The sequence below is a fragment of the Mesoplodon densirostris genome, chromosome X (genome assembly GCF_025265405.1).
Source record: "Mesoplodon densirostris isolate mMesDen1 chromosome X, mMesDen1 primary haplotype, whole genome shotgun sequence".
Classification (NCBI taxonomy): domain Eukaryota; kingdom Metazoa; phylum Chordata; class Mammalia; order Artiodactyla; family Ziphiidae; genus Mesoplodon; species Mesoplodon densirostris.
The window spans coordinates 78,109,517-78,134,672 of NC_082681.1; the positions used below are offsets into that span (position 1 = coordinate 78,109,517).

At 38.6% G+C, this 25,156-nt stretch overlaps 1 protein-coding gene across 3 annotated transcripts in view; it reads right to left on the reverse strand.

Moving 5' to 3' along the window:
- Positions 1-1,815: 1,815 nt before the first annotated feature.
- The window catches only part of OGT (O-linked N-acetylglucosamine (GlcNAc) transferase), a 37,254-nt gene continuing 13,913 nt past the window's right edge, over positions 1,816-25,156 (reverse strand). The window contains exons 6-22 of one of the 3 annotated variants that reach the window (XM_060088025.1): positions 22,897-22,976; positions 22,147-22,342; positions 21,749-21,889; positions 21,057-21,157; positions 20,742-20,895; positions 20,538-20,639; positions 20,162-20,341; positions 19,334-19,492; positions 19,096-19,185; positions 14,092-14,217; positions 13,504-13,674; positions 13,274-13,390; positions 13,013-13,183; positions 11,219-11,371; positions 9,092-9,344; positions 8,745-8,868; positions 1,816-4,080 (exon numbers count right to left, since the gene is read on the reverse strand). In XM_060088025.1, coding sequence (XP_059944008.1) covers positions 3,906-4,080; positions 8,745-8,868; positions 9,092-9,344; positions 11,219-11,371; positions 13,013-13,183; positions 13,274-13,390; positions 13,504-13,674; positions 14,092-14,217; positions 19,096-19,185; positions 19,334-19,492; positions 20,162-20,341; positions 20,538-20,639; positions 20,742-20,895; positions 21,057-21,157; positions 21,749-21,889; positions 22,147-22,342; positions 22,897-22,976 — 2,493 coding nt within the window. In that variant the 3' untranslated portion in view covers positions 1,816-3,905. Of the gene's footprint in view, positions 4,081-8,744; positions 8,869-9,091; positions 9,345-9,933; positions 10,040-11,218; positions 11,372-13,012; positions 13,184-13,273; positions 13,391-13,503; positions 13,675-14,091; positions 14,218-19,095; positions 19,186-19,333; positions 19,493-20,161; positions 20,342-20,537; positions 20,640-20,741; positions 20,896-21,056; positions 21,158-21,748; positions 21,890-22,146; positions 22,343-22,896; positions 22,977-25,156 lie in introns of those variants that run through there. The other 2 variants (XM_060088024.1, XM_060088026.1) reach the window with 2 other exon arrangements.

Sequence of the window (25,156 nt, forward strand, 5' to 3'; positions counted from 1 at the left end):
GATAAGAGTGAGGCAGCAACCCAAAAGTGCCAGGCAACACTGAACTATGATGTTTGCTTCCAGACCCCTCCGAACTCCGGAGATAAAGAGAAATTAGTTACTTGAAGCTTTCTGGCACTCACTCCCGACACACCAAGAATAACAAACGGGGGCAGCAAAGCCTTTCTAGATTGTGCCCGTTTCTCTGGCAAAAACCCATACATCTCATAATTTAAGCATTTGGCCAACAGAATACATATAAAACGTCCCTGCATTTAAAAACATTAATGACATTGACCTTATTTCATGCTAGGCTCTGTTCCAAGTGTTTTTATATGGATTTAATCCTTACGACACTTTTAAAAAGTAGGCAGTGTTAGCAGTCATTTTACAGAGATCACATGGCTAAAAAGTGGCAGGGAGCTAGAATGCAAATTCCAGCAGCACTAGTTAATCTTAAGCACCAAACTGCCTACATATAAAAAGGTACTTTCTGGGGCTTCCCTGTGGCGCAGTGGTTGAGAGTCCACCTGCCGATGCAGGGGACACGGGTTCGTGCCCCGGTCCGGGAGGACCCCACATGCCGCGGAGCGGCTGGGCCCGTGAGCCATGGCCGCTGAGCCTGCGCGTCTGGAGCTTGTGCTCCTCAACAGGAGAGGCCACAGCTATCACTTACAACAAACTTGCAAATTTACCTCTACAAGCCTATTCCATAAAAATGGGGCTTACATAACTGTGTGCCTCAGAGGTTTGGGCAAAGAATCTGAACATTAGCTGTAGTTAATATTAAGAGGCATGTGCATCAAGTAAAGAGTGGGTTTAGGATTGGAATCAAATGGTAAGTTACACAAGTTTATTCAAGGTGCAGAAGCAACTCCTTTAGACTGAAGGCAGGAGGAGCTGAAGTAGACTGGAAATAACTGATGCAGATTCCTAATAGATAGAAGAGGGTGGGGGTAAGAACTTAATTATGGGGACTTCCCTGGTGGTCCAGTGGTTAAGAATCCACCTTCCAGTGCAGAGGACACATGTTCAATCCCTGGTAGGGGAACTAAGATCCCACATGTCGTGGGGCAACTAAACCTGCACGCCGCAACTACTGAGCCCACGCACTCTAGAGCCCGCACGCCACAACTAGAGAAGCCCGTGCGCCACAACGAAAAGACCCTGTGCGCCACAAGGAAAAGACCCCACATGCCACAACTAAGCCCCGATGCAGTCAAATAAACAAACAGATATTAGAAAAAAAAAGAACTTATGACTTATCTACTGGACATCTTTCTTGCCCCATCTTCCAAGAAACAAACACTAACCCACATTAGGGCTTTGAGGGTCTCAATCCACAGAACTTGGGAGGTAAATTACCTAACATTTTATTGAAAAAAAATTGGTTATATCTCTGAGAAAACAGGCAGCTAAACAGCCTGTTCTGGTCCCTGATGCATGGATATCCTCCTCCCTCATACTGGTGGTTGAGTTCAATCACCATGCAGAGTGGGAAGGAATAGTCCACATAAAAGAATGAGACTACAAGGGTAGATGAAGAAGCCAGAATGGTTATAAGCTGAACAGGAACAAACACAAATGCGTGTGCTGGGAGTCTCAGGCTTTGTTAAGTCTTAATGGATCATACACCAACCTGACCCATGCTCCACCACACTTGGCTGAGAAAACAAAATAATTCTTACTATCATAGCTGCACTGTAGGGAAATCTGGTCCTTTTGTTGTTTGGAGCTGTTCAAATATAGATTTCATCACTGGAGGACCCTATTATTCCATCCAATGCTCAATTTAACAGAACACAAAATACATCAGCCATATTAAGGGCAAATCATTCATTTATTGTTTAAAGATTGCAAGACAACATCTGAATTTCTGTAGCACAATTTAAATGTTTTACTTTTTTGATAAAGCAGAGTATAATAGAAAAAACAATTAGTTTCCAGTAATATCTATAACTCTATTCAGAATTAAGTCTTCCACAGACATGTTACCTGGAAACAAAAGCCTGTTACAATAAGCAAAGCTTCAACCAGAGCGGCTACTTTTCGGGCCAGGGAAAGGTTCATCCCTATAGGAGGATGATGTGCTATGTAAAATGGCTGCAAGGTCACAGCCTTGAGGGCGTTGAAAGTCTATTATCCTATTCCACATTAAGTAGTTTGGTGAACTTCAAACGTCAGTTCATCTGCAACCAAGCTGGCAACCTTTAACTGATATTTCAAGCAGGTAAAAAATAAATTAAAAGAAATCCCTACACTGATGTTCCTTGATTTACACTGTTAAATGGTTCATTAACATGTAATTCTGGCTAAGAATTACATTTGAGACTCCTTCCTCAGATTTTGGTTAACAGTACAAATCTTTCAGAAATTCAAGTTCTTATTAATCAATTTGTCAGCTAGGATACATTCAGGCATCAGCTGCAACTACAGAATAGGTGCACTGCCTCAGCGCTTTGGAAAGACATAATCTAGAACACTACTAGCAGACAAAATATCTGTTACTAGACAGCATATGTGCAGTACAGCAAGACAAAAACATATATTCATATGTTGGCTTGTTTAAGCCTCAAGACCTCGATCCTTTGTTGAAATACAATAATTTCATTCCTATGTTTTCAATACCAAAAACTCAACCTCCAGGAGGGCTAAAGTCTAATTTGTACTCCAAACCAAGTAGCAGTGCAGTTCGCTACTACTGAGGCTGAATCCATAAAGACTTCAAGACCACGTCCAGAAGACAAGTTATTATATATAATACCCTAGAAGGTCTGAAACATAATTATCATATACATAGCTGGTCCTTCAGAGCTTTTTACCTATAACATGTTTTTTGATGAAAGTTATTTAATGTACTGGAGATAACTGTGACTTACTGATCAAATATTTGAATACTTATACTTACCTGGGATTTCATTTCTGCTGAAAGAAAAAGGAAGAACAGGACTCACTTAAAAAAAAAGCAAACTTTAGAAATGAAAGTAAAAATCTTATCACACACTATCACTTTTGGAAGCAGCATAGAGGGGCAGTCAACAGTAAAACACTGGTGAAATAGGTCAAAACTCTAGGCCAAAAATCTATTATTATTATCATCAGTGACAGTACCACAACTGTGCCCTTCATAATTAATAATCACTCCTAAGAATCTTCATTTGGCACCAGATGATGTGTTTAAGAGAAACACTCTGGGAGGTTTTGAATCAGACTTGGTTTTTTGTTAGCCAAGTTACAGGAGAATTTCTAAAGTGGGGGGAAGGGAAGAAGGAAACGGACCAGAAAAAGAATTGAAGCCATCATCTACAAACCAACAAAGCACTGAGAGTTCCAAACATTATGCCAGACACTAAAATGACTGATATAGGCTCAAGTGGTTTATAAAACCTATAAAAAGACTACACCAGCAAAGTCCCCATTCATCTGTAGAGTTCAGAAACTAAAACAAGGAATATTTTAGCTTAAAACCTTATCTCAAGAGAATCATATATACTTCACATGAATAAAAATACCTGAAATCAAACATTTTTAGAAGCTCCAATACCCAAAATATAAAGAAAAAAAAATAATTCAGAAGACTCAATCAATCCATGATAATCACAAAACGGCTGGGCAATCTCTATCTCCCTTCCACACTAACCATCCATCCCATGGAAGACCAAGGGAGATCAGACCTTCCAGACTTATGCAACACCCGGCTGCTGCAAAATTCTATGGAGACTCCTTGTGGAACAGCAGTTTCCCATCTCTTGTGTCTCTCCCTATCATGATCATGCAGGAAGCAAGTCTGGCTGTGCTATTTCTTATCATTGTCTGTCACCCATCTGCAACATGATATTGTACAGATAAGTAAAAAGTAGTTCCCTTTCCCCCAGAAGGTTGAGGCTCAGGTACAGGGGTAATTCTCCTGTGCACACAGTCATTATTTAGGCCGACTCAGTGACTTCAACAGGCTTAATCATGTGATCAGGTTTGTTGCCAGCTGCATAATGCTCCCACATCTGTAGATAGAGCCGCTCTAGTTCCATTGTGTATTGTTTGGTGTTGAACAGAGGGCTAGATATTCTCTGCTTCCAGACTTTGCCACGAATTTTCTTCAGGCTGAATAATAAAAAGAGATCCAAGTTTACAAATCAGAGCAGAAACTCAAGAACTAGCCCCCATAAACACCTAGACACCTTTATGGTAAATTATATAACCAAACTTTCTCTTCTGATTGGCCCTCCCTTACCTCAATGCTAAAAAAGTGAAAGGTCACAGCTAACATAATGTTAAACACTTATAATGGAGTTCACCTCCACGTCCCCTGAAAAAACTGTTCTTTCCTAAATAATCATATCCAAGAGACACCATGCTTTCTCCACTTCATCTTATTTCTACCTTTAAAATAAAAATAAGACTTAGCAACGACACGTCTATTCCTACGTACTACTGGTTAGAACATAAACTGTTTACCCTTTTAATATGCAACTTAGCAATGTGTCTATTAGAACCATAAATGTTCATAACCCTATGACCTATCAATAACACTTTTAAATCTATTCAACAGAAATAATCAGAGATGCAGACATACCTGACCATGCAAAGATGTTCACTGAAGCATCATTTACAATAGCTAAGGCACAAACATAAGATGGAAGCATTCGTTTTATGAATGTTTTAATGAAATAGGAAAACACTCAAGGGGAAAAAATGCAGTACGTCTACTGCTTTAATTTTCCCCTTGTACATGAACTGAGTTCTTTATTTAGATATAAAAAAAAGTGTTCCTAATATCACCAAGACTATGGCTCTGTTCAGAAACAGGAAAAAAAAAAGCAATCAATTCTTCTGGGGAAAGAGGATAGAATTCTCTCTCTCCTCCTGTTGTGAATATATCATTTGTCATGAGACCATTCTTATACAGAGAGAGTTATTACTTTAGAACCAGAAGCTGGAATACTCTTGTGCATTTTTAAAAACAATTAATAAAAAGGTTGTTTTAATATTTTTTTGTGCCAGAACTAGTAAAACAGCTATGCATATCTGTTGGCCTCAACCCAACCATGACCATATTAACGTTATCTTCCAAATAAAAATACCTTTGTGTTATTTTTAAAGTTCTCTATGTCGGCTTCCCTGGTGGTGCAGTGGTTAAGAATCCACCTGCCAATGCAGGGGACACAGGTTCGAGCCCTGGTCCAGGAACATCCCACATGCCGTGGAGCAACTAAGCCCATGCGCCACAACTACTGAGCCTGCGCTCAAGAGCCTACAAGCCACAACTACTGAGCCCACGTGCCACAACTACTGAAGCCTGTGCACCTAGAGCCCGTGCTCCACAAGAGAAGCCACCGCAGTGAGGAGCCCGCGCACCACAACGAAGAGCAGCCCCCGCTCGCCGCAACTAGAGAAAGCCCGTGCACAGCAATGAAGACCCAAAGTGGCCAAAAATAAATAAAATAAATTCTAAAATAAATAAATAAAGTTCTGTACGTCAGTAGAATGGTTAAACTGTGGTGCATCCATACACTGAAATACTACTCAGCAATAAAAGGGAATGAACTACTGATACGAGCCAACAACATGGATGAATCTCAAAACATTATCCTGAGTGAAAGAAGCCTTCAGAGTACATGCTGTATGATTCTATTTGTATAAGGTTCTAGAAAGGCAAGACTAAATAAATTATGGTGGAAAAAAAATTCAGAACAGTGGTTGTCTCTGAGGGTTGGTGAGGAGGACCAACTGAGAAGGGGAGTGAAGGAACTTTCTGGAGTGATGGTAATGTTATACATGCTGTTGGAAGCCTGGGTTATAAAGGTATTTCTCAAAACTCACTTAAGATTTGTGTATTCCAATTTGGGACTAGCAGGTACAAACTACTGTAGATAAAGTAAACAACAAGGTCCTACTGTACAGCACAGAGAACTATATTCAATATCCTATAATAAACCATAATGGAATAGAATATGAAAAAGAATATACATGTGTATATAATATATATATATATAACAATCAACTTTGCTGTACACCAGAAGCAACACTGTAAATCAACTATACTTCAACTAAAAAAGTAAAATTAAATTAATTTTAAAAAAGATTTGTGTATACACTGTATATAAATTCTGCCTCAAAAGAAACAAGTATTAAACTCTAGTTAATGATGGCCACTGTGAAGTATTTAGGGAGAAGAATACTGATATCTGCAATTTACTTCAAATAAGATGGATGTCTAAATGGATATAGGAATAAACAGATGGAATAAATGTAATAAAAGTACAGTAAAATTATCAGTGGCAGAAGCTAGGTGGTAGGTATATAAGTGTTTATTATAAAATTGAATTTTCATAATAAAATGTTGGGAAAAAGTATTGTATGAAATCAACTAAGTTCCAAAAAGAAAATACACTAAATTATTTATTGTAGTTATCTCTGGGATGATGGACATGAATCTTAATTTTTTAATGCCTGGGCTCAAAGTTTTCACTAGTTTTCCTTAGCTGTATATGATGTTCAGGGGAGAAAATTTTGAAAATGATAAATAAGTGCTTAACATACATCGGTTGAATGCTTACTATGTACCAAGAACTGTTGTTAAGTGCTTCACGTGGAACACTTCTTTTCTTTTTTTAAACATCTTTATTGGAGTATAATTGCTTTACAATGTTGTGTTAGTTTCTGCTGTATAACAAAGTGAATCAGCTATATGTATACATATATCCCCATATCCCCTCCCTCTTGCGTTTCCCTCCCACCCTCCCTAACCCACCCTTCTAGGTGGTCACAAAGCATCGAGCTGATCTCCCCCTGTGCTATGCGGCTGCTTCCCACTAGCTATCTATCTTACATTTGGTAGTGTATCTATGTCAATGATACTCTCTCACTTCGTCCCAGCTTACCCTTCCTTCCCCCTCCCCACGTCCTCAAGTCCACTCTCTACGTCTGCATCTTTATTCCTGTCCTGTCCGCTAGGTTCTTCAGAACGTTTTTTTTTTTTTTAGATTCCATATGTGTGTTAGCATACGGTATTTGTCTTTCTCTTTCTGACTTCACTCTGTATGACAGTCTCTAGGTCCATCCACCTCACTACAAATAACTCAATTTTGTTTCTTTTTATGGCTGAGTAATATTCCATTGTATATATGTGCCACATTTTCCTTACCCATTCATCTGTCAATGGACACTTAGGTTGCTTCCATGTCCTGGCTATTGTACATAGAGCTGCAGTGAACATTGTGGTACATGTCTCTTTTTGAATTATGGTTTTCTCAGGGTATATGCCCAGGAGTGGGATTGCTGGGTCATATGGTAGTTCTATTTTTAGTTTTTTAAGGAACCACCATACTGTTCTCCATAGTGGCTGTAACAATTTACATTCCCACCAACAGTGCAAGAGGGTTCCCTTTTATCCACACCCTCTCCAGCATTTACTGTTTGTAGATTTTTTGATGATGGCCATTCTGACCGGGAACAGTTTTTTTTAATCCTCACATCTCTGCAAGGTAGGTACTATCATTCATCCCCATTTTGCAGATGGAAAAACCAAGGCACATAGAAACTAACTTGTCCAAAGTCACAAAGCTTGTGAGAGAGCCCGGATTCAAACCCAGGAAGTCTGACTCAAAGAGGGTGCTTCTTTAAACTTCTACATAATATGCTACTTGTCAGAAAACACAAAGAAAAAAATCACACGTAATACCCAAAGAAAAATCTCATTTAAGAGATAAACACTATTTTATTGTATGGATAAAGCATCATTTATCTAAGCATCATCTAATTCCCACCCATTTGGGGGCATTTAAGTCGTGCCCAATTATTATTACAAGGATATTCTTAGGGTCAAAGGTCTAGCTTTTTTTTTTTTTTTTTTTAGGGCTCTGAAAAGACTACCAATTTACTCACCAATGTATGAAAAGGTCAGCACCTCAATGCTCCCTCATCACTGGTATCATATTAAAAATCTTTTATTTTATAGTTAAATAATGGGTATACCTCAATGTTATTTTAATTTATTTCTACTAGGGAATTCCCTGGTGGTCCAGTGGTTAGGACTCCACACTTTCACTGCCGTGGGCATGGGTTCAATCCCTGATCAGGGAACTAAAATCCCACAAGGCAGGTGGCAAGGCCAATAAATTAAAAAATAAATATTTATTTCTACTACAGAGGTTGAAACTTTCTTGTTAACCATTTGTATTTCTACTTTAGTCAGTTGTCATTTCTTTGCTTACTTTCCTATTAAGGGATTTAAAATGTAAATATTCTTCAGTCTTTATATAGCCAGGCTATTAATATTTGACATTAAGGAACAGATTTTTTTCCCTCTTGTTTGCCTTTTAATTTTCTTTTTTTTTATTGAAGTATAGCTAGTTTACATCTTTTAATTCTCTTGACTTACTTTTATTCAGCCATTTACTCTTTACATAGTGAAACCTAATGATCACTTCATTTATGAAAGTTTAAAAAATTCTTCTCAGGACTCCCCTGGCGGTCCAGTGGTTAAGACTCCATGCTTCCACTGCAGGAAGCACAGGTTCGATCCCTGGCTGAGGAAGTAAGATCCCGCATGCCGCGTGGCGCGGCCATAAAAATAAATAACAAGTTAAATTAACTTAAAAAATAAAATAATAAAAAGTCCTTCTCCCATCCAGAGAGCATACAACTAATTCATTTATTTTATATTACCCTTATTTTATGATTTCACTTCATAACACCTATATTCTGTCTAAATTTTTGTTTCCTTCACCTCACCATATAATTTGTTCATGGAAAAGTTTACTTACTATTCTAGATCAGTTCCCAGTTTCACAGCTATGTCTTCATATTCTTGTCTATTTTTAGCAATAAGCTCAAGACAGCCTAAACAAGTGAGCTGGGAAGCTGCAACTCGGGAAGCAAGAGTCTCTCCTGCAATAAGAAAGATAACAACTGCACATCTGAGAATGCAAATAGCACACAGTTATTAATGTTATTTACGTTAAATATCCACACGATGCAGATGAAGAGTGTTCAGACTTGAACAAGTCTCATTTTCTATCATCTTGCCCTAAATGTTGCTTCTAGTACATATGATTTCACCTGGAAGTGTCTCTCCCAAGGAGATTTTAAAAAGAACAAGGAAGCAACTTACCTGGCATAGTCACCATGGGTGTCCCTGCCCAAAGGACATCCATCCCTGTGGTGTGTCCATTACAGAGTGGAGTGTCCAAGCAGACATCAGCCAGCTGGCCTCTCCGAACATGTTCCTCTTTAGGAGCAACAGGTGAAAAAATGATACGGTTCTGGGGAAGGCCCATATTTTGTGCGTACTGTTGAATATTAGGTTCTCCTACTGCTGGAAAACGCAACAGCCACAGTACACTATTGGGAACACGCTTTAGAATCTAAAATAGGGAAAACAAGAGCAAGTATTAATAGCAGCTCTGCCCTTCTCAAGAAAGGTTCCCATAAATTTCTAGTAATTCTACCATACTCTATTCTTTTCACCCAGATAGCAGTCTACCGTGCACTTAAGTCTTTCTTTCACATAGATGAATTAGATCGACTGAATTATAGGTTCCTGTTCTGCTTAGCTGTCCCCAAAGACAGTTCAAAGAAAGAGGAGATTGATGCAAGAAGACACAAAACAAGTTACTAATTGGCAAAATCTGAGGCAGCTATGTCCTGTGGGAATTGATACTAGGAGTGGTTTTTGTCCATGATAGGAATTTTCCATTTCAAATTTTAAATCCCCCACCATGGTACAACAAATAAAGTTAGTTCACACTTGCCAAACTTTATTTGCCTAATCTAGATCAGGGGTCAGCAGGCATTTTCTGTAAAGGACCAGAGAGCAAATACTTTTGCCTTTGATGCCAACATGGACTGTGTCAAAACTATTCAATTCTGCCCTTGTCACTGGAAAGTAGCCATAGACAATATATAAGTAAGTAGGCATGGCTGTGTGTCAGTAAAATTTTATTTACAAAAACAAGCAGCTGGGACTTCCCTGGTTGTCCAGTGGTTAGGACTCCGTGCTTCCACTGCAGGGGGCTCAGGTTCGATCCCTGGTCAGGGAACTAAGATTCCGCATGCCACACTGCCAAAATAAAAAAACAAACAAAAAAAACAAGCAGTGGACTGGGTTTGGCTCATCGGCCATAGTTTGCCAACCCGATTTAGACCTACATCTACTCAATGTATCATACAAGTTCACCATCCCATCTCTGAAAGCCGTGAGAACAGATGGATTTCAGAATTTAGAATATTTCATATTTTTAAAAAGTAGTACAGTATATATAAATTACCTAACACTCTCAGCGGCAACTCCCTGCAAACCAACATATTAGTATCTCTGAATCAAGATGTAGGAATATTCATACTAATGGAATAAATAAAGAACCATAAATAGTCTAACATCAGTTCAGGCAGTGTGGCTGCCAACCAAATAAATTTACCACAAACTTATGAAGATGCTTTTGGTTTTCAGGTTTTTTGAAATGGGGAAGTGAAGATTCAGGGATAGTAAACCTGTACTCATCTGCTTCCTCTTCTCCACCCTCCCTCCTCCTTTAAAAAAAGAAAACAGACCAAAAAACCCAGATATTAATCAGAAAAAAAGTCAACCAAGAATTATCTCCATTTTAGCTCTATGGAAAAAGAGGCAGATATGGATAGCAAAGTTTAGAACCTTCAGAGGTCCTGCTTGTGCAAACTGGTATGATGAAATAACTGAGAAGTAATGCCATAAGTCAATTCCTTCCTGGTTCTAACTCTACAATATTGCAAGAATGATGTAAAATGTGGATGAGTATACGTAACAGCTTTGCTATCAGCTTAGACCATGGGTTGGCAAACTATAGCCTATGAGCCAAATCTGGCATATTGCCTGTTTTTGTAAATAAAAACTTATTGGAACATACCTACACTCATTCATTTATATAATGAGTATGGTGTTTTCTTGCTACAATGGCAGAATTGAGTAGGTGTGACAGAGAGGATGGACTGCAAAACCAAAAATATTTACCACCTGGCCTTTTAAGAAAAAGTTTGCTGATCCCTGCATTTGAACACGTAAATTTTAAAAGTTCATAATATTTAGACACTTGAAGGACAAATCAAAAATTGCTGAAATCTACAGCTCTTTTGAAGATTATCGCAATAATCTAGCACAATAGCTCCTGAATGGGAGGATGGGGGGCAGCCTCAGCAAGACGACCTATATACAGAATCTTTACTAGAATCTCTAGACATTAATAATGAATCTACGCACACTCACATTTGCCCACATCTGCAAAGTAGATGGGTCAATTTTATATAACTGATTAAAGTTACAGTACACAATGGCATCTTCTGGTAACCCGTACTGAGAACGTGTGGTTACAATAATGGTACGGGGAACCTCCTCTCCAGTGGCAGCCTTATTGTTGATCTAGAACAAGAAAAAAATATATGATTATATTTAAAGTAAACATGGTCCGATATTTTTCTTTTCTTTTCAGTATTTGTTTATTTATTTATTTGGCTGCTTCAGGTCTTAGTTGCGGCACGCAGGATCTTCGTTGCACCATTGCAGTATAGAGGGTCTTCAGTTGCGGCATGCGGGATCTAGTTCCCTGACCAGGGATCGAACCCAGGTCCCCTGCATTGGGAGCACGGAGTCTTAACCACTGGACCACTAGGGAAGTCCCCAGTCTGATTATTTTTCAATCAATAAACAATCCTTACGATACAAAGTGGTATAACCATTAAAAGTCATGTCACTGAACTATAATGAGAATATATTAATGACACATTAAGTTAAAGGAAAAAAGTTAGAGCATTATCTTAATTTGGGGGGGGGACTGCACTATGAAACATCTCACTCTAGCCAAAAAGTTCTCTTCAAAACCCTATTAGTCCACCAGCAAGCTTTTGCTTACTCTTTTCTCCATGTACGAAATATCCTTTTCTAAATCACACCCACCTTTCAAGGCTAAACTTAAATTACTGAAAAATCTCTGCTAAGACTGCCTCTCCTCACATTGTTCAGCACTGTTTCTGAGCATCTACATATACAATTACAGTCTTATCTTGCAATTCCCACACATCTGGGTACTCTTACCTTGTTATGTAACTATTCCAGGTGTGATGGACATCTCATACATTATGGGCATTGTGTTGTTCTACACTCAAAATTCTTTGTACCTGTGCACTTCAAGAAGTATATTTTTCCTTAAGTCAAGCATGTCTGCCCTATTGTTTCAAAGGACAGTTCAGGCCCAATACACATTACGGGCGATTAATTCCTTTACCTTAATTCATTTCAAGCATTCTTTGTATCAACTGCTATACCACTAAAACTGTTAACTCCTAAAGAGGTCAGAGATCCTTGCCTTATGATCTCTTGACAGAGCTACATATTCACTTATTCAAGTATGCAATATACAATATTGGGTTGGCCAAAAAGTTCATTCGGATTTTTCATACAAGCTTACAAAAAACCTGAACGAACTTCTTGGCCAACCCAGTATTTACTCAGCACGTACTTCATTATTGTGGCTAAGACACGGACCCTAAAGTAATTCAATTCAGTGGAGAATACATACAAACCCAGGGAATTATAATGTGTTGTGCTGGATGTAAAGATATATCCCAAATACTACAAGAACAGAGAATACAGGTACCAATGGAGCAGGGAAGGAGAGGTCAGGGATATGGACAGAAACAGATTCCTGGCGGAGCTGTCTGAACTGAAAGCCTTAAAGATGAGTATGATTTAACTGGGGAAAGGATGAGTTACAGAAGCAAGACACTGTATGATGCCTACAGACAGTTCACCGTTGATAAGAGTAAAGCCACAGGCAGGGAATAACAAGGTATTAACACAGAAGACTCTCATTAAGTAACCTGCTGGCTGAATCCAAGAGACTTTTAAAACCAAACAAACCTATAGAAGATGCCAGTTTCCACTGAATTCATTTCCTCATCTATAAAACAGAAGTAATGATGCTTATCTCCTAGAGTTATGAGATGTAAAGAAGATAAATGTATACTTGGTGGTAGATAGTATGTTCTATTATTCTCTTCTCACCTGGGTAGTTGCCAGTCCATTACTAATACTGAATCCATTAATTGTTATCTGAATTTGTCCCCTGTTAATCATTTCAATAACTGCTTCTGCAATAGTATTCATAGGAATGACAGGCATATTAAGAGCTGTATTACTGCTGTCTGCGTTGTCTCCTCCATCAGGACATTTCATCTTAAAATAATTACACAAAATACATCATTAGGGAAAAGATCCCAAATGCAGATAACTTAATTTCAATGACAGTATTGACCAGGTTCTGACCTTGACAATTTTCACATCTGGTAGACTATCAAGAAATGCTTTGAGGTCGATGCCATTCAGCACAATCCGATTGTCATAAATGTGCCCATTGGACTTAAAATCGATGACTGCTTTTTTCTAATTGAAAAAAAAGTTTCAGACATATCTTTTAGGATGCACAGGGACAGCAGCAAGGAAATAAATGACTACAGTTCTTTGCAATTCCCCTATAGCACTGTTTTTCTACCTACCTTCAGGTGAGGGAACATATTAGCATGATCACCAATAAAGAAAGTGTGGGGCATATAAGCCAGTTTCTCAGAATACTGCTCAGCAACTTCAGCAGGTGAAGTTTCCTGATCAGTGATGATATAATCCATGAAAAGCGCACCACTAGTCCCAGGGTACCCCAGCCACATTGCCTAAAAGAAAAAAAAAATATCAGACCAAAAACTGACTAAGAACCTTCAGCAAAATGGTTTAAAATTAAATAAGTAAACAACCAACCAAGGAGGGTGGACTTCTTTAGCCAAGAGCAATCAAGTAATATTTCAGACTAACCTTCTTAAGTGCTAAACCGTTTTTCCAATTTACAAGACAGAACAACTGTTTACATCCAACTATGAATTGCACATCTCCATATACATGTTCCTGTGGGCACTGTGTTCTCACTCAAAATTCTTGGTCCCTGTTCATTTTCAACAACTACACTTTTTTTTCCATAAGTCAAGCATGTCTGTCCTATTGTTTCAAAGGACAGTTAACCAAAGAGGGAAAAAACCTATCACTGTCTTCTTAGCCCAATAAACACTGTGAATAATTATCATTATTTCCTTTACCTGAATAGGAGCTGGCCTGAGAGCAAAGAGTTCATTTCGAGCACCCTTGGTATAACCATTCATATTTACAAGGATGTGTATACCATCTTGATGGATGCGATCAGCTGCTTTTCCATTGCATGGAATCTATGGAATAAAAAATTAAGAACTTTTACTATGTATAATCTAAGACTGATTCAATTAGTCTTAATGGCATTGAACAGAATGCAAATTCCCAGATGCAAAAGTGGTAACAACACAGATTACATTAACGTGGGGTAAAAACATGGTTAAGTACCATTAAAATGGGCCCACAGCATTACACAAACAGGATACAGAGGAAGGAGAGTTTACCTCTACATTGAATGTATGAACAACTAGGCTTGGGACTTCCCTGGTGGCTCAGTGGTTAAGAAACCACCTGCCAATGCAGGGGACACGGGTTCGAGCCCTGGTCCAGGAAGATCCCACACACTGCGGGGCAACTAAGCCCATGTGCCACAACTACTGAAGCTCGCGTGCCCAGAGCCCAGGCTCGACAACAAGAGAAGCCACCGCAATGAGAAGCCCATGCACCCCAACTAAGAGTAGCCTCCGCTCGCCACAACTAGAGAAAGCCCACACACAGCAACAAAGACCCAACACAGCCAAAAATAAATAAATAAATAAATAATTTTTTTAAAAAGATGCATAGGAGTTTGAGGGAGCTGGACAGAATACAATCTTGACAGAGAACTGTATGAATAAAGAACCAGAGTAAAGTGCATGGTAGGTTTAAAAAATGGGTAGATCACTTCTACTTGGTATAGGGTATAACTGAGGGCTAATGATGGGTGAAAAGCACTGGCAAACAAGGTTGTTTGTTTAGAAAGGTTGTGAAGGCCACACTGAAGAGCTTAGACTTCATATAGGCACACCAATGTTCACTGCGGCACTATTTACAATTGCCAAGATATGGAAGTAACCTAAGTGTCCATCAATGGATGAATGGATAAAGAAAATGTGGTATATATACACAATGGAATATTCCTCAGCCATTTAAAAGTTGCCAGAGGGAAGGGAGGGAGGAGGGCAAAATAGGTGAACAGGATTAAGTAGTACAAACCTTCAGATATAAAACAAGCAAGCCACAGGGATATAACATACAACATGAGGAATATGGTCAATAATACTGTAATAACTTTGTATGGGGACAGGTGGTTACTAGACTTATCATGGTGATTTCACAATGTATGCAAATGTCAATTAACTATGTCGTACACCTGAAAGTAACATAACATTGTACGTCTACTACGTTTCAATTTATATATATATATATATAAAATTAATAAATAAATACGTGTGTGTGTGTGTGTGTGTGTGTGTGTGTGTGTGTGTGTGTGTGTGTGTGTGTGTGTGTGTGTGTGTGTGTGTGTGTGTGTGTGTGTGTGTGTGTGTGTGTGTGTGTGTGTGTGTTATGCGGGCTTCTCACTGTTGTGGCCTCTCCCATTGCAGAGCACAGGCTCCGGACACGCAGGCTCAGCGGCCATGGCTCACGGGCCCGGCCGCTCCGTGGCATGTAGGATCCTCCCGGACCGGGGCACGAACCCGTGTCCCCTGCATCAGCAGGCAGACTCTCAACCACTGCGCCACCAGGGAAGCCCCATAAATATATATTTTTAAAGAGTTTAGACTTCAGTCAATAAGCAGTGAATCCTAAAAGGTCTCAGAGGTAGAGGACCATATTCTTCTTGGTCACAGAGAGTCCAACCCTACATCAAAAATGGTCAGGTATATTTCCAAAGCAACAGCTATAACGCAAAAGACGTTGGTAGAAATTATTTATGAAATGACAAGAGTCTCACAATCCTTCTGCTAGGACTTCAATGATTCATATATATGAATTACTGGATATACCATACATACCTCTGTTAGTCACCAAAGCGGCCAATAGCGCCTATAAGAAAAAAACTCTAGTCCATACCTTCAGCAAATTCATTCCCTCACAGGTTTCAATCTTAACTTATCATAAAACTTTTGCTCCTAGAGGAAACAGCAATGGAGCAAGTACAGAAATAAAGAAAACCAAAGGCAAAGGCCCTTTAAATGACTTTTTTGTTCTTCTTCCAAGCCACCATTTTGTTCAATTTATTCAGGTAATATTAGGTATCTACTGTCACAAGTGCTAGCTCAATCCCCAGAGAAGTTCTACGTCCACGCACAAGTACACCATGTTTCTATTTCACTTGCAAACTCAGCAAAAATCCATGCTGATTATAAATGCAATGTAATAAATGTAAACAATCAAGGAAATAAGATCAAAGCCATTGCCCACAGGTATGTAGTAGCTGAGGTTAAATATCTGTCATGAAAAATATTGAGGATATGGGCTTCCCTGGTGGCGCAGTGGTTAAGAATCTGCCTGTCAATGCAGGAGACACAGGTTTGAGCCCTGGTCCGGGAAGATCCCACATGCCACAGAGCAACTACGCCCGTGTGCCACAACTACTGAGCCTGCGCTCTAGAGCTCGCGAGCCACAACTACTGAAGCCCACGCGCCTAGAGCCCGTGCTCCACAACAAGAGAAGCCACCGCAATGAGAAGCCCGCACACCGCAATGAAGAGCAGACCCCACGCACAGCAACTAGAGAAAGCCCATGGGCAGCAATGACGACCCAAACCGGCCAAAAAATAAATTAATTAATTAAATATAAAAAAGAAAATTGAGGATACAAGCTACACACCAACAGTTTTATTCACTATTTGCTCAAAATAAAAAGTTGGAAGTACAAGCCTCTTAGATAGCCTCATCCACCAGAGGGCAGACAGCAGAAGCAAGAATCCTGCAGCCTGTGGAACAAAAACCACATTCAGAAAGACAGACAAGATGAAAAGGCAGAGGGCTATGTACCAGATGAAGGAACAAGATAAAACCCCAGAAAAACAACTAAATGAAGTAGAAATAGGCAACCTTCCAGAAAAAGACTTCAGAATAATGATAGTGAAGATGATGCAGGACCTCGGAAAAAGAATGGAGGCAAAGATCGAGAAGATGCAAGAAATGTTTAACAAAGACCTAGAAGAATTAAAGAACAAACAAACAGAGATGAACAATACAATAACTGAAATGAAAACTACACTAGAAGGAATCAACAGCAGAATAACTGAGGCAGAAGAACGGATAAGTGACCTGGAAGACAGAATGGTGGAATTCACTGCTGCAGAACAGAATAAAGAAAAAAGAATGAAAAGAAATGAAGACAGCCTACGAGACCTCTGGGACAACATTAAACACAACAACATTCGCATTATAGGGGTCCCAGAAGGAGAAGAGAGAAAGGACCCAAGAAAATATTTGAAGAGATTACAGTCGAAAACTTCACTAACATGGGAAAGGAAATAACCACCCAAGTCCAGGAAGCACAGAGAGTCGCATACAGGATAAACCCAAGGAGAAACATGCCAAGGCACATAGTAATCAAACTGGCAAAAATTAAAGACAAAGAAAAATTATTGAAAGCAGCAAGGGAAAAACGACAAATAACACACAAGGGAACTCCCATAAGGTTAACAGCTGCTTTCTCAGCAGAAACTCTACAAGCCAGAAGGGAGTGGCATGACATATTTAAAGTGATGAAAGGGAAGAACTGACAACCAAGATTACTCTACCTGGCAAGGATCTCATTCAGATTCGATGGAGAAATCAGAAGCTTTACAGACAAGCAAAAGCTAAGAGAATTCAGCACCACCAAACCAGCTCTACAACAAATGCTAAAGGAACTTCTTTAAGTGGAAACACAAGAGAAGAAAAGGACCTACAAAAACAAACCCAAAATAATTAAGAAGATGGTCACAGGAACATACATATCGATAATTACCTTAAACGTGAATGGATTAAATGCTCCAACCAAAAGAAACAGGCTCGGTGAGTGGATACAAAAACAAGACCCATATATATGCTGTCTAGAAGAGACCCACTTCAGACCTAGGGACACATAGGGACTGCAAGTGAGAGGATAGAAAAAGATATTCCATGCAAATGGAAATCAAAAGAAAGCTGGAGTAGCAATACTCATATCAGATAAAATATACTTTAAAATGAAGAATGTTACAAGAGACAAGGAAGGACACTACATAATGATCAAGGGACCAATCCAAGAAAAAGATATAACAATTATAAGTATATATGCACCCAACATAGGAGCACCTCAATACATAAGGCAACTGCTAACAGCTATAAAAGAGAAAACTGACAGTAACACAATAATAGTGGGGGACTTTTAACACCTCACTTACACCAATGGACAGATCATCCAAACAGAAAATACATAAGGAAACACAAGCTTTAAATGACACAATAGACCAGATAGATTTAATTGATATTTATAGGACATTCCATCCCAAAACAGCAGATTACACTTTCTTCTCAAGTGCGCATGGAACATTCTCCAGGATAGATCACATCTTAGGTCACAAATCAAGCCTCAGTAAATTTAAGAAAATTGAAATCACATCAAGCATCTTTTCTGACCGCAACGGTATGAGATTAGAAATCAATTACAGGGAAAAAAATGTAAAAAACACAAACACATGGAGGCTAAACAATACGTTACTAAATAACCAAGAGATCACTGAAGAAAACAAAGAGGAAATCAAAAAATACCTAGATACAAATGACAGTGAAAACATGACGATCCAAAACCTATGGGATGCAGCAAAAGCAGTTCTAAGAGAGAAGTTTATAGCTACAATCCTACCTCAAGAAACAAGAAAAACCTCAAATAAATAATCTAACATTACACCTAAAGGAACTAGAGAAAGAAGAACAAACAAAACCCGAAGTTAGTAGAAGGAAAGAAATCATAAAGAGCAGAGCAGAAATAAATGAAATAGAAACAAAGAAAACGATAGCAAAGATCAATAAAACTGAAAGCTGGTTCTTGGAGAAGATAAACAAAATTGATATACCATTAGCCAGACTCTTCAAGAAAAAGAGGGAGAGGACTCAAAAAAAAAAAAAGTTGTAAGTATAAGAGTTTCACCTACCTGAGAAAGATCAATGAAATGATTGGCTTCTGCCATCACCTTCACTCGGAAGTTTGTGCCATCATCTGGGCTCAGGGCATAACAGAATACCTGAAAGGCAGCACATAGTATATTTAATAACCTTGTCTCAAATCTTTCTAAAAGACACTGGGCTTAACACCTAAAGGTGACTATAAAGCTACCACTGTAGGTTTGTTTGGTTTTATAAATAGTGACTCTAGAGCAACACTAGTCTTACCTCAAATTTATCAGGATTGTGCATGCCTGGAATAGACTGCATAAGATGAGAAGTAGGATGATTCCCAAAGTCAGAACTCACGTATCCTACACGCAGTCGACCATCACTGAGCTTCAAGTCTTTTGGATGTTCATACGGTGGTTTATGAAGGACATTTATCTACCAATGGAATTCAGTGCTTGTTAGTAAATTTGAGTCTGTATGTAAATTTTCATCTAGGAAAACTGACTAAAAGCATACCTGTTAGGAATGTTATGCCCAGAATACTTCTTTAATTCATATAACCAGTCTAATACAACCTTAGCAATTTGTATAATATGCTTCATACTTTGACCTGTTCCTGAGGTCTATGAAGTAGCCCAAGCAAGTTAAAGTTGTAGGAAGGAAGCAGAGTGGAGAGAGCATGACAAACCCTGCATTTTAGAAAATTCTGTAGGGAAGCATTTTTTAAAAACAGAATTACACCTAGCACTCTGCTCTATTCTGCTGAGAAAATTCCCACCTTTGATCAAGTGCTGCTCTAATTCTCAAAGGTGAGTAGAAAATACCAAACACTTTATTAAAAACTATGGTTTCAAAATTAAAGGAAAACACCATCAGCCTACTGTTAAGTACTTCAGTTAAGGATTCCACCTTATAGAATGGAAGGGGTTATGATCAAGACAGGACACAATGGGAGGGGGGCTTCTGGGCTGGCTCACGAAGCTTCATTTCTCAACTTGGGTGGTAAACACCTTATGATAACTCATTAAGCCATAAATTTGATTCATGTAGTTTTCTGTATCTGTTTTACTTTACAACGAAAAGATTAAAATGAAAGACTCGCACCTTATCCAAGCAGAGGTTCCCATGCCTCTCAGCAATAGCCTTCCTGAAGCCATGAGAAAGAGGATATAGCATACTATGATGAGGATGCACAGAAGGCAACCTATTCTTCTCTAACTGGTCAGCCACAATGCTGACCAACTTCTTCATTCGCTCATCATAGTCTGTCCAATCACAGACAATCTAGAGGAGGCAAAAAGAAGTTATTATCCAGAAAACCTTACTCCAAGACTTAACATCTTATGTGTCTTTGGCCTAAAGTAATGTCAGATAACCCATTAAAAAACACTGTCTCCAGCCAAGTTTGGATTAATATGGCACATACAATTAAAAAGTGATTACAACCCTGAAAGCCAATTACTGGCCTGTTATTCTTTACCTGCAGGCAATGAGCCAAATTACAATAAGCGTCAGGAAAATCAGGTTTAAGCTTCAGAGCAGTGCGATAAGAAGCAATTGCTTCTGGAATATTCCCTGAATCCTGGAAATAAATAAAGTGGAGTGGTTAAATTTTTTCCTAAAATTAAAAACATTAGGTGCTAAGATAGATATATTGTAATAAAAAATATATATATAATAGTACCTTGTGAATGGAAGCCAGATTGCTGTGGGCATCCGCAAATGCAGGGTTAATCTGAATGGCACGAGTATAACACTGCAAGGCTCCCTGAACATCCTGCATCTCCTTTAGAGTGTTTCCCATATTAGAGTAGGCATCAGCAAAGGTAGGACTGATTCTAAAGGAGAGGACAAAGATTTTATTTCTCTAGTACAAAATCCTTTAACCCCCTGTAATGTTAATTTAGTCTGCTATTATTAGAAGCCCCACATACCAAATGTGCCAAAGGCCAAACATTTAAAAACTTAGAAGAAAAAAATAAGGCTGTGTGTCTCTTACCGAATAGCCTCCTTATAATGCATCAGAGCTTCCTGCAGTTTTCCCTGCTGCTGCAATACACTTGCTAAATTTGAATGGGCAGCAGCAAACTCTGGGAAGACCTATAAAGATTCAAGATGATAACTGAGGTTTAAAAAAAAATAACTGCTAAAACAGCAGTAATAACTTACCACAACAAGAACTTCGCTCAAGCACCTTTATATCCCTACACTTCTCTCCACCTTCTCCAAGTCTACTCATTCTTCAAAGCCAAGCAGTTCAAATTCTACCTCTTCCTTTCTTTTATACCTCTCCGTGTTTCAAAACATAATGAGGTAGACCTCTCCTCATCTTAGTTTATGCTGGTAACTCTAGCATCTCTCTCTTCAAAACTCCTACCACACCTACCAACCAACATTACAGCCATCAGGTACTGAAATTATATATTTACTGGTAACTCTTCTTGAACTCTAGCTTACTGTTTAAATTTTTTGTGCCGATCTTATCTACCCATAAAATAACAAACTCAATGTTAAGGATTTTCTTGAATGTCACACAGGACCTCACTCATACCTTAGGTACTCAATTACTGGTTCAATGAATGATTCACCCACTATCTACTTTTACAAAAGAGGTGGATGACATGGCAAACTTAACTGCCTTCCCTCTACTTCACACAGACAAAATACCCAGCCACACCACCCTCAACATACTTCTAACGCTTTACGATACAAGCGAACTGCCTCTTCAATGTTTCCCTGTTCTCGTTTGATATTGGCTAGGTTATTCAGAGAGTCTGCATGGGTGGGACACAGCCGGAGAGCTGTGTTATAACAATCTTCTGCTTCGGCAACCTAAAAAACAAAACAAACTATTCAAAAACCTATACAGAGGAATCACAAAGTCACCACTGATATTATTCTAACAATTGCTTAGTTAAGCCTAATGGCTGGTAATATTCCAGAAAACAGGTGTTTTTGCTATTCTTCCTCGCATCTACAACTCTGAAATTAAACAATTTACCACCTCAATATTTAATGACAATATGTACAAAAACGACTTTTTTTTAATGCCATCAGGTAACAAAGAAAGAGACAATAAAAATCCTTACACTGCCCTTCTCTTTGAGAGCGTTGGCTAGGTTGCAGTAAGCATCAGGGAAATGTGGTTGCAATTCAATAGCTCGCCTGTAGGTGTCTATTGCCAGATCTATCAGGCCTTGCTCATAGTATACACAAGCCAGGTTGCCATGTACCACTGCATGATTTGGACTCAAGCTTAGGGCACGAAGGTAAGCTGCCACAGCTCTATAAACAGAAACACACACACACACAATGCAACTAACTTTTAATGGATGTTTTGTTAAAATTATTTCATTCTATACTATATCAAAGTATATCAATTATAACTAGTTACAATTAATTCATGTCATACTACACTTAACCTCAAAATTCAAAATTGCACCTTTATAAAATGTATTTTTACACTGAAAAATTTTCTATACCCCCATAAGAAACAGACTTTCCTTTGACAACAGCAAAAAAAGTTAAAAGTCAGGATTTACTTAGTTTTCTGAATCAGATAGAAGGAATAATTTAGTCTAAAAGATAACCATTTCAATAGTTTTACAATAAAGGAAATTTCAACTGAACTCCTAGTGAGAAGGATAATGGCTTTGTGAAAAGCCAACAGTGAAGTCAGGCAACAATAAACCTATAATAAAAGGTAATACAGCAGACCTGAGCAGGGGAAAGCAACATAGTAGAAAAGGAAAGTGTATTTCAATGACCCACTGTGATAATTTCAGTCCAAACTCTCAAGTGTTGATACAACAAAAACTCCAAATAGAACATTCCCTCACCTGTCAAAAATCCGTGCCTCTTTCAAGACATTTCCTAAATTGATATAAGCATCCAGAAAATTGGGGTCAAGGGTGACAGCCTAAAAATTGCAAGACAGTTACTTAGAGCAAGTTAGGATTTCAGATTAACTTCCCAATTACAATTTTTTAGCCTGAGATAATTTTAGACCTCCAATTACATTTTCTAGTATAATTAAATCTTATTTCTTTCATTTTTAAAACCCAATTATTTTAGTACCCACTCATTATTCACAAATCTCAATGTTACCAAAATAACTTCCCATGTAATATAAGAGCAAAATGTGTCCTGAAGGGAAAAATTTTAAATTGGGTCTGCTCCACTTTTATTGAGCTGAACACTTCTCATGGTTGGCCCCATTTTATTCTCAATTAATCAGCCTAGCTCTTCTAAAAAATAATGGCAGGAAGAAGCAGCAAGCTCTAACTGAATAAGGAAATACATACCTCAGTAACTACAACTGTATACTCAGACCTTAGTAAGATATGTAATTAGAGCTGTATACTCAGTAAGATACATTACTTCAAGGGGATACTAACCATTAAATGGTTCATTCAAATAGTTCTGAAGCTGTCTTAAAATATGATCAGATATATCTACAGCAGTAATTCTCAACCCTGGCAGTGTAGTAGAATTCACCTCCTAAATGGAGCCTGGGTTCCATCACAGGCCAGTTAAATCAGACCCTCTGAAAACGGGGCCAGGATATCCATATCTTTTACAAGCTCCTCATGTGCAACCAAGGAGAACCACAGAGCAAGAGAGTAGGTACTCCTATAGTGTAATGAATGGAAACCTGAACTGAAATACTGAAAAGTACTAAAAAATCATATTCAATTTTATTTAATCTATATTCCAACCTAACTCGCCCTCTTCCCAGATCATTCTGAAGCTAATCCCAGACATATTAGTTCATTCGAAAATATTTCAAAATATATTTTAGGGACAATACAGGAATACTTTTTCCTCCTAACGTAACCACAATACCAATATCACACCTAAAAAAGTGACAGCAATTCCTTAATATTCATTCAGTGGTCCAACTTCTGATTAACTTTGATTGAGGATCCAAATAAGACCCATACAATTAACATGTCTTTGTGAGTTTATTTAAATCTTTTAAATTAAAAGTTTAATTTAAATCTCCATTTTTATTCCTGTAATTTGTTGAAGAAATCAGATCACTGCCCTATACAGCTTCCCATACTTTGAATTTGCTGACTGCACCCCTACGGTGTCCTTTAACGTGCTTATTATGTTTCCCTGTCCCATGTATTTCCTGTAAATTGGTAGAACTACAAGCGTAATCAGATTTGGGTTCTTTTTTTTTTCCCCCGGTACGCGGGCCTCTCACTGTTGTGGCCTCTCCCGTTGCGGGGCACAGGCTCCGGAGGTGCAGGCTCAGCGGCCATGGCTCACGGGCCCAGCCGCTCCGCGGCATGTGGGATCTTCCCATACCGGGGCACGAACCCGTGTCCCCTGCATCAGCAGGCGGACACTCAACCACTGCGCCACCAGGGAAGCCCAGGGTTCTTTTCTCTTTTTGCAAGGCTACTTCACTGGTGGAAGTATTTACTTCTATCACAAGGTACAAAATGTCTGGTTGTGTCTCTTTTTTTTTGCCACTGATAAATGCCTAAATTTATTATTGGTTATACTCTGATTCTATCATTCCTACTTCATTTATTAGCTGGAACACTTGTATAAAGAGAAACTTCCCCCATCAACTACTGGGTTACCCTGATGTCCAGTTCATACAGGAGAGAGAGGACAATTGTTTAACCAGTTCTCAAAATGAGTTGCTCCTTATCTTCCAAAGATGACCCATGGATTTCTTCTTAGTATAATTATACTCATGAACTTAAATGTATTTGATAAGTTTCAATATATTTCAGTTATTATTCCCATTGATGCTCAACTCCCATCTTTAGCTAGTAGGAGCCTCTTCCAGTTGCCTCCTGAGTCCTTTTGACATAAATGTATCAAAACTTCCTTGCTTTCTGGCACAACAAGGCACTCCAGATTATTTTTGTACATTCCCTGCCCCAGATCTGGAATCAGTCGTTTCACCAAGAAACCCTGCTTCTTTACAGTAAAGCTGCCCGTTTAAAAAAAAGAATTTTTAATTACTAAAGTACATTTTCAATGCTAAACTGGAAACTGCCATATACCATCCAGCAAATGCTGCAATACTGTCAGAGAAACAAAGATATTATGTGACTGATTAAGTAAAGGCCTATT